Source organism: Kryptolebias marmoratus, linkage group LG9 (assembly GCF_001649575.2).
Source record: "Kryptolebias marmoratus isolate JLee-2015 linkage group LG9, ASM164957v2, whole genome shotgun sequence".
NCBI classification, from domain to species: domain Eukaryota; kingdom Metazoa; phylum Chordata; class Actinopteri; order Cyprinodontiformes; family Rivulidae; genus Kryptolebias; species Kryptolebias marmoratus.
This window is the reverse complement of record NC_051438.1, coordinates 3412010-3422497: the sequence shown is the minus strand read 5'-3', so window position 1 is coordinate 3422497 and position 10488 is coordinate 3412010. Positions and strand designations below refer to the sequence as shown.

Here is a 10488-nt window from a genome sequence, read left to right as displayed (position 1 = left end):
GCATAATACCGCCACTTCCTGGACATGAAATTATCACGTTTAAACAAGATACGTATCACGTTTTAACAAGATACGTATCACGTTTTAACAATATACGTATCACGTTTTAACAAGATAATTATCATGTTTTAACAAGATACGTATCACGTTTAAACAAGATACGTATCACGTTTTAACGTGATAGCGTTCGGATTTTTTTTTTTCCTGCGTGATAGCAATGCGCTTCCGTAACAATCTATTCTATCGATTCTGATATTACTTAAGGAACAATCATGTCACTTGGCTCAGGATTTAGAAACTCAGAGCTCACTTTCTGATCAGGCTTTGAACCTTGTGCAACAAAAAATATATAAAAATGATCAATTGAACTGTAAAAAGAGAATTGGAAATACTCAGACAGAGTTTTATCAAACTCAGGTGTTGTGGAAAATAACAGCAAACTAAAATAATCCAGTTACATTGTGTAGTTGGTGAGGGAAAAGTCCAATTTTCTTAAAGATTGGTTTTTTTTTCTGGGTGTGTCTCAATTTGTAAATTCTCAATAATACCTCTTCTGGTACTTTAAATTGTTCCTGGTGACTAAATTCAGTTAAAAATAAAACATTTTCCATTTTGAACAAGCTGCTGACACAATTTTGCCTTTGCTTCATTCAGACTTGTGACTTTCAGTGGTTGTGTGCTCTGCTCTGCCTTTGAAAGGTGTCACTGTGTTTTGGAAAAATGACACAGCTTAGGGCAGTGTCTGGCCTGATCATCCAGAGTCCAATAGTTCTCTCAGTGCATCTGGTTAGTAGTAGCCCTGATAAAAAAAAGAAAAAAAAACACTGCATGCCTTTTAACATAATTAAACTGATGTTTGCCTTCACTGCAACCTAACATTTTAAACTTAGAGCATGATGTGCACGAGTCAGTAGACAGTAAAGTTTGTCCAACACACATAAACCACCATTTTCATTAGGCTTTGAACCTTCAGCAGCAGTAAAAAATAGCTCATGAAATTTTTTGAGTTCCACTGGACAAAACAAAGGTTTTGGCAAAAATATTTCTTTGGAGCTTTAAAGGAAATAGTTTTAGAACTTTTGTTTTAATAGGTTATGTTCTTTTAAGCTAAAAGTTGTTAGTCAAGTTTGTTTAGATGAATAAAAATAAAAATACCCAAAACTTAAAAGACTGATTAAAAATATACACATTTTGGAAGTCTGTTCGAAAAGATGAGCGTATAGAAAAAAACTAAATATGTAAATTCTACTTGGTTGTGCTCAAAATTGTAAAAATCAATGTATAGTTTGTTTTTTAAAGACCAAGTCTAGTGTTTTGTATTTGTGAGTTTGTAGAGTGTGTGTTATTTGTGTGAGGACCATACCTACCACCCAGCATAGGCATACATCCCAGAGTAGAAAGCCAGCGGCATACCGGACAGCTTAAAGTTGGTCAGCTCAAAGGCATTCTCAAAGTTTTGGGTCTGTCCTGAACATGTAGACATACACACATATACTTTGACTTATAAGTAAACATGTCAACATATATATATGCGATATATATATAAAATGTATACACACACGTGTGTAAAACACCAAGCTTTCCCTATTTTTCCACATGGGCCATTCCATTTCAGTCGGGTCTTCTCCCAGAGGCCAGGGAGCTTGAGGGTTCTACGTAGTATCTTAGCTGTTCTTAGGACTGTACTTTTCTGGACAGAGATCTCTGAGGTTGTTCCTACGATCTGTTGAAGGCACTCTTCCAGTCTTCAAGGGTCTCTGCAACTTCTCTATTAACTCTTTCACCCCTTGGTATTTTTCAAGCTTCCCATGCTCCTTCTTAGATAGATAGATAGATAGATAGATAGATAGATAGATAGATAGATAGATAGATAGATAGATAGATAGATAGATAGATAGATAGATAGATAGATAGATAGATAGATAGATAGATAGATAGATAGATAGATAGATAGATAGATAGATAGATAGATAGATAGATAGATAGATAGATATGATGCATGCAGTCAATCTTTCTGTCTTTCTGTTACACACATGCTTACCAACCCACGTCACACGCCAATTCACAAACAATTCTAATTGTTGAAGGTCATACAAACAGGATACTATTACAATAATGTGGCCTGCCTACTCTGATGCCAGATTCAGTCTTGATTCAATAAAGTAAATCATGCAATTAGGATTTTATCTTGAGATATCCTTTTTGTAAAGCAAATCTGTTATGGTACATGTAGGCAGCCATCTTCTTTATATGTTATGCCTGAAATGCCATGACAGGACAAAAAAAGAATACACTTGTGTGTGAAGGAGCAATTAATCTACTCACAATAATTAATTTCTCTTGAATTATAACTTCTTTACAATGAGATAGCAATCAGTGATAAATAGCAAACCTCAAAGGAGGTGGTTACTTTATAATTAATTAGAATGGCAGAAAATACTTTAGCAATACTATCTTCCAAGCTTCAGTGGAGTCATTGAGAATGAATAGAATGAGCTAAATTCATCTGCATGTCACTACTTTCGTGATCATGCTGCTTTATTCAAGTGTGGAAGATTTCAAAAAATTTTTAACATCCAAATGCAAATATTCCCTACACTCCCCTTCACACTGGATGTTAACTCCTCTACTCTTTTCTGACCTACAACTGATTAAAACATGGCTGGATCACAGTTAATTTGGAGAATCTTCTTCAATCGTGATGCTGCTATGCTCTTAGTACTCACCAAATAGGGTTTTCCTGCTATTTTCTGCATCCCCAAAACACTCCCCTTTACTCTTACCACACTCAATATGCCAATCCAGTTATAACACTCTTAAATTGTGTCAGATCATGCCCTGATAGCATGGTGCTTCTGTCATGGTATCATGTATTTGGAATAATGTATTTCTATTTTATCATAAGTTGTTTCCATGACTTTGTCATGATCATAGTCGTAGAGAAGGCATGAGAGCATTTTGGCCAGTCCTGCCACAAATTCTTGACAACCTAGCTACACCTCTCTGAGCCAAATCCACATCATTGACCTCAATACACTGGAGTCAAGACTCAGGACCTCATTACACTGCCACCACAATGATAAACCTGTGAATACTCATTGTGGACAATCACATTTTGTTGAGTGTACTGATGAGCCCACTGTGTTCTTCATATGTGACTGCAGACCTCGTCAAGACCCTGCAAAAAAACATCCATCTTCTGGCTGACCTTGGTATTCTCACATACACATCCACAAACAAAATCCAGAAGTCCAAATTTGCTTGTGAAGACTGTTCAGTCAGTTTCTATATTCAGACTGAAGGCAACAGAAAATGTGAGCTATGCAAATCTTATCCACTTTAAAAAAGGCCAAATCATTCTGGAGATACAAGTTAATGACATAAAATTTACTGGCTTCAAATCAGTTACATTAGTCTGGATGGCGCTGAGCTCAGAATACACTGACTGCACCCTCCCATTGTTGAGGTGGAAGGAAACAGCCTTAAAGGAACATGGAAACTGGACAAATTGAGGGAAATCAGTTATCTGGATTAAAACTGTCCTCAGTATCCAGTCACTCAGACTGGGAAGTCAACATTCCAACTCTGTACTAAGAATGTCCATAAATCTGAGACACCTGTTTTTCTGTTGACACTACACAAACAGAAATTTTTGTACCACTTAATATACTGCTTCAAGAAACAGAGAATAAATCCCACAAAACCATCATATACAGTTTTAGGCTTCTAAAGCAAACAAAATAAATTTCCAGTTTTAAATGTGAGGTCAATAGCCGACACAGGACAAAGAACACCTGCTAAGGACATTGTGAAATACTCGAGATGAATCTTGCTGTGAGCAGCTGTTGGTCTCCAAGGTTATATTTACAGTACATGTTTCATTGTGAGGCAAAAGAAGGCAGCTGAGTGCTCTGTGTGAAGCCACAATGTGCTCCTGAACAACAGTTACAGTATAGAGGCTTTAGAAAGTATTCAAACCCCCTTTCACTTTTATTTTATCCTGCAGTCCGATGCTACAGCTGTTTAAATTAAATTGAAAACTGAATTTTATCATTTATTTATATTCAGAATTTTTGTAACAGCTGAAAGGTTCAGGTTCCTCTCATTTTTCTTGATCTCTGCTGAGATGTTTCTACACCTTTATTTTAGTCCACATGCGGTAAATTAAATAGATTGGACCTGATTTGTAAAGTCGCATAACTCTCTATAGAAGGCCTCCTGGCTGACAATCAGTGCAAAAACTGTGAGTTTATTTCTCCAGTCTTCATGTTTTGTAAATCTGGAGAAAGCTTATGACCGTGTTTCCTGGCATCTTGTTGGACATGCTGTGGGAGTATGGGTTAGTTTAAGAGCTTTTTGGTCCCTGTATAACCAAAGCAAGAGATGTGTCAGCATCCTCGTCACAAAGTCAAAATGCAGGTTGGACTCTGCCAGGACTGTCCTTGTCTCTGGTCCTGTTTGTGGTGTTCATAGACGGGATCTCAAGGCACAGTCATGGAGAGGAAGATGTCTGGTTTGGAAACCTCAGGGTCTCGTCTTTGCTTTTCACAGATGATGCAGTTCTGTTGGTGTCTTCAGGCCATGACCTTCAGCATGCAATGTAAAGCGACAGGGATGAGAAGCAGCCCAAGGCCATAGTTTTCAACTGGAAAAAGGAAGAATACTCCATCCGGGTTAGCGATAAGTCTCTGTCTGGAGTGGAGGAGTTCAAGTATCTGGGAGTCTTGTTCACAAGTGTTAGTAGAGTGGAGTGGGAAATGGGTCAATGGATCAGGGCTTCATTCTGAGTAATGAGGGTGTTGCTTCAGTCTATTGTGGGTGGCAGTGGCTCAGAAGTTAGAGGTTTATCCTGTAACTAGAGGGTTGCTGGTTCAAACCCCCGCTCTGTCTATCTTAGATGTTGTGTCCTTGGGCAAGACCCTTCACTTGCCTTACCTACTGGTGAAACCTGCTAAGAGGCCAGAGGGTTTAGTGGCACTGGTGTAATGGCAGCTTTACTTCTGTCAGTCTGCCTCAAGGCGGCTGTCCTTCACACACTGATGGTGGTAAGCTACAAGCCAGCTGTGGCTACAATGTAGCTTACCACCATCAGTGTGTGAATAGGTGAATGACTGACTGTAGTGCTTTGGGGTCTTTGGACTTGATAAAGCATTATACAAGTGCAAGCCATTTGCCATTTATAGTGGTGAAGAAAGAGTTGAGTCAAAGGGCAAAGTTCTAAATTTATTGGCCCATCTACATTGCAGCACATGAAACACTAAACATCCTCTTGAATCACAGTGGCTCTGATCTTAAAAGAGAATTATTATGGTACTAATTGAAGCAGTGATGGTGTAGGAATCTTACCTTTAAAAAGCTGGTACATCCCCAGAACTATGATGGTAGTGATAGCAAGCAACTTGCTCAGAGTTAGCAGGATTTGAATCCTAGCTGTCCATGTCACACTCATGCTGTTCAGGTACATAACGGAAGCTGCAAGAAGAAAATGAGCTATTAACAGCAGATTTAGTTTTCAAACCGATAGATTAGATTAACTTCTGCATAGCTAGGACAGAATGCTGATAAAGCTTTAAAATTTGAACACCAAGCTTGAATCTCAGTCTGCCTCAGTCATGACTCTGGCTGGGTTATCTAATTGACAGAATTTACATTTACATAAGCACTTTGGATTGCCTTGCTGCTGAAAGGTGCTATATAAATAAATTTAACATTAATTCACTTCACTACATTTGAAGCATGAACACAATGCTAGAGATATTTCACAATGGACAGGGTCTCTTGGTATCGAAACTATTACAACAATCCTTTCCCAACTACTATCTTGAAATCAGTCACAAAAGGTTTATATGCAACCAAATCTGCATGCCAGATTTGGGGGAGCACAGGGGTATAGGAGGGAGTCAAATATAAAAAAAATAAAAATTAAAAAAATAAAATATTTACCAATACATTTGAAGAATGTTTGTCCTTAAAATGTCTATCCCTAAAAATACTTGTTAACTGAGTCCAGTGCTACTGAATAAAATAGTGCATCTTACTTTAATTAAAATACTAATCCAGCTCAAGTATAACTTGTGATCACACTGACATCTTTAAATTGTTCAAATAAGTTTGTGTTACACTTTACAGTTCTTGGGTGTCTCTGGTCTCTATTTTGTACTAAACATCTTATTGTTATATTTTTTCCTTAACAGAGCACTTCACTCTCAGACTGCATGTTTATTTGTGGTTCCTGGAGTTTCTAAAAGTAGAACAGGAGACAGAGCTTTCAGTGATCAGGCTCCTCTCTTGTGGAACCAACTTCCAGTGTCTGTCCATGAGGCTGACAATCTGTGTACTGTTAGGTTTAAGTTTAAGACTTTACTTTTTTTATAAATCCTAAACTTAGGGTTGGATTGGGTGTCCAAAGCTATACTTTAGTTCTGCTGCGATAGGCTTAGACTGCTGGAGGGCAAACTGATCACATTTCCTCACTTTGCTGATGTCTCATTTTACTCTCCATGTTTATACGTGTAATTTTTGCTGTCAGTAATCCTGTTTTTCTTGTTTTTTTTTTTCTTCCCACAGACACCGCACCTGGACCAATCCTTCTGTGTTTATATGCATCCCATTCCTGTCCTCTCTAACCCCAGCCAAACAAGGCTGATGGCTGCTCATCCTGAGCCTGGTTCTAGTTTTGCTGGAGGTTTTTTCCTGTTAAAAATGGAGTCAGCTTTTATCCAGTTTCACAAAAGTCCTGCTCAAGATGGTAGATTTCAAAAATGTGAAGACTGATGCAATCTGCTGGCTAACTAAACATTAAAAAAAAAAAAAAAATTAAACTATATTTTTTTGTTTCCATTTTTTTATGATGGCATAAATACTAACCCTGTTTGCAAAGAAATTATTCTTTTTAAAAATCAATGTTTCTGTTAATGTAGTCAAGAAATAAATTATTGAGATTTTAAGACCTCACTACATTGTCAATATAAAAACATAAAAACACTTAAAATCTCTACACTATGTCTTGAGGCTGGGATTCCTGTTTGGCTGTTTCTGTTATGGTAATAACTCTGCCTAAGGGGTTCAGGTTATGTTGACTACAAGCTGTTTTTAGAAAAAGTTTAGAAACAGTTACTGTTTTTTTTCCTCTGGTAAGATCATGTGTTTTAGGAACACATCTGGTGAGACAAAGATAACACTCTTTCAACATGTGCTCCACCTCCTCCTCTGACTAACTGCTCAGTCAACATTTTCAGAGCAACACACAACTCTTCAGAAACAGTAAGTATTTCTAAAGTACTGTAACAGTGATGTCACATAAAGCTTTTGTTTTGATCGTACTTATGCCAATGGCTGTGGCCAGTTTGACAGCCATGGGAGGGATGGTGCAGGGCATGAAGAGTGGCTCTAGTATGTACTGTCCAAAGGCCAGAGAAATGACTGCCATGGCTGCAGGCCTGCACAACACAGTACACTCTGATTAGACTTCACATCAATACTGAGGTTTGTAACCCTTTGTAACATTTGTAAATCAGGAACATCCACATTATTTTATTGCTCTTTATTGATGTATTATGTATGAACAGCACACTAGCACTCAGCTAGCTCAGAAACTAGCTGCAAGTCTTTAACATTTCATTATCGCTCGATCGCCTGTAACAGAAATGCAAAAAACAGGCAATAGTTTTTTGTTTTTTTGTGCCTGTGTGCAAGTTTGTTTGAGGACAGATTTTATTTTAAGTCCCAAAAGGCAATAATTGGATATACATCTAGAACTTATTAACTTTTGAAGTTACTTGCACTCAAGATGGCTGCCACTGCTATGCAACCTCAGCAAATAAATCCATGACTATAACTCAGATAATTTTACAGGTATTTAGTAAAATTTGTTATGGGAGTCCCATTCTCCCCAACATACATTATATTCCCAAAAGTATTCCCTCACCCATCTAAATCCTTGAATTCATGTGTTTCAATCGCTTCCAAGGCCACAGATGTATAGAATCAAGCACCTAGGCATGCAGACTGCTTCTACAAACATTTGTGAAAGAATGGGTGACTCTCAGGAGCTCAGTGAATTCCAGCGTGATCCTGTAATAGGATGCCAGTCCAGTCATGAAATTTCCTCATTACTAAATACATCAGTCAACTGTTAGTGGTATTATAACAAAGCAGAAGCGACTGGGAATGACAGCAACTCAGCCACAAAGTGGTAGACCACATAAAATCACATAGCAGGCTCAGCAGATGCAGAGGCACATAGTGCACAGAGGTCGCCAACATTCTGCAGAGTCGATAGCTACAGACCTCCAAACTTCATGTGGCCTTCAAATTAGCTCAAGAATAGTGCCTAAATGGCTTCATGGAATAGGTTTCCATGGTCGAGCAGCTGCATCCACAAAGTGCAAAGCGTTGGGTGCAGTGTATTAAAGCACGCCACCACTGGACTCTAAAGCAGTAGAGACTTGTTATCTGGAGTGAATCATGCTTCTCTGTCTGGCAGTCAGATGGCCGAGTTTGGGTATGGCAGTTGCCAGGAGAACGGTACTTGTCTGACTAACCTGAAACCAGACAACCAGAGACGAAAGACAATGAAGCAGCGGGGAAGTGGAGAAAATGACCAGGTTTTAAATCAGAGGATGATTATGGGAAGTGGGCACAGGTGAGTGATTACAATTGTGGGCAGGTGGAGATGGGCGTGGCAGGTAAACAAGAGCTGACTGAGGATTAGTGGAGAATGATGACATGAACGGGCAACAAACAGGAAAACAACAAAGACAATAAACCAAAACCAAAAGAAACTAGAATCAAAATACTAAATACAAAAAGAAACACACCGCCAAAACAAAAACCTGACACAAACATTCTCATAAACACTCCTAAACCTTGTGGAAAGCCTTCACAGACATATTGAAGCTGTTATAGCTTTAAAGGGTGGGCCAACATCAAATTTAACCCTATGGATTAATAAGAATAGCACTCAAGTTCATATGTGTGTGAAGAGACACGAGTGAATGCTTTTGACAGTATAGTGTATATTCTCACTGGTATCTCATTATATCACATGTATTCTTGCATAACATTTTTTTTTCAAAGATTTGACCTAAATGACTTTATCTCCTTTTCTTAACATAAGATGATCCTGTCCAAAACTCTGGCAAGAAAGGGGGCGGGTGATATGCATTGCTCCAAAGAATGCCAGACCTTAATTGATTTATTTATTTGTATTTTTACATTTGGAGATGTTATTCATATTTTTTACTTAATTGCATTTTATTTTGCATCAAGTTTAGGTCAAAATCATTGAAAAAAACTTTATTTTTTTCTAAAAATTCCTACCACAGTAACAGAGTTGAATGAAGGACATAGGTATTACCTGATTGCAATGAGATCAGCCCAAAGTCTAACAAAAGCCATCTGATGTCCAAATGACTCCAGTAAATATGTATAATGTCCTCCAGACTTCTTAATACATGTTCCCAGCTCAGCATAGGACAGTGCTCCTGCAACAATAAAACATATGGCAGTCATATGAGTCCGAAAAAAAAAATGTCAACAAAAATTAACTGGGAAGTTCATGAAGAAATTTAGATATTACCTGGAAATTGGTGTGTTTACCTTTAAGTTCTCAGGGTATGTGCTAGGGATGACTGTGAGCTACTACCACAGCAATGTTTAGCTCAATAACCAATAACTGTAAATTTGGCAGAATTATTACCATTTGTGTTATTTGATAAGATAGCTGTGGCAATCATCTTGAATTGGACAGACTATAAAAATAATCAGTTGTTGATGTACACCCCACACTTACCTTCTTAGAGTTTCATCAAAACATGTCCAGTTGTTTATGAGATATTTTGCTAACAAACCTTGTCTCATCTAGTTAGTTGAGACAATTCCTTAGTTTTAAAGAACTGAGGAATCTTTTCAGTCATAGCATTTGTTGGGAATGACTATCAGCTACCACAAAACAAAATCTTTAGCTCAGTATCTCTAAAATTAAATACTAAATTAGCTGAGTTATAGTAATTTTTGTGTTTGCCATGATAGTTATGGTGAATTTGAACAAAAAACTTAGCAACTGGTTAGCACTCAGTGTATGTGTTGGGGATTGCTGTCAGCTGTCAGCAACACTGCATTTTTTGTGATTGTTGTGGGCTAAAATGCCTGATTTCACGGGGCATTTTCCTAAAAGTTGCAATGAAAAGTTGTGATTTGTGTTTTACTAAAATCAATGAAAAAAACATAACTTTTAATATATAAACCAAAAATACTTCCTAGTTTTGTAAGATAATTACCAACAAACATTGACATTCTCAAAAGGTGCTTTATTTGAGAACTTTGATAGCTTCTAAACTGACATTCATGACCATTTCTGGATTGTCCCTCGTCTGCAGCTCTCCTCACATGTTTTGCTGACACAAAGTGTTTGTCGATGCGTTTATGTTCGAGGATTACACTGCAGGACGTGCAAAACAGCTGCAGCTGGGGAGGAAACTGGTTTGC

The 10488-nt window shown here is 37.8% G+C and overlaps 1 protein-coding gene across 1 annotated transcript in view; it reads right to left on the bottom strand.

Annotated features, from left to right (window-relative positions):
* The window catches only part of slc7a11 (solute carrier family 7 member 11), a 42315-nt gene that overhangs the window by 28281 nt on the left and 3546 nt on the right, over positions 1-10488 (bottom strand). Inside the window, exons 2-5 of the mRNA XM_017438249.3 lie at positions 9359-9485; positions 7324-7439; positions 5347-5472; positions 1368-1467 (exon numbers count right to left, since the gene is read on the bottom strand). Of these exons, the coding sequence (XP_017293738.1) occupies positions 1368-1467; positions 5347-5472; positions 7324-7439; positions 9359-9485 (469 nt within the window). The remainder of the gene's footprint in view (positions 1-1367; positions 1468-5346; positions 5473-7323; positions 7440-9358; positions 9486-10488) is intronic.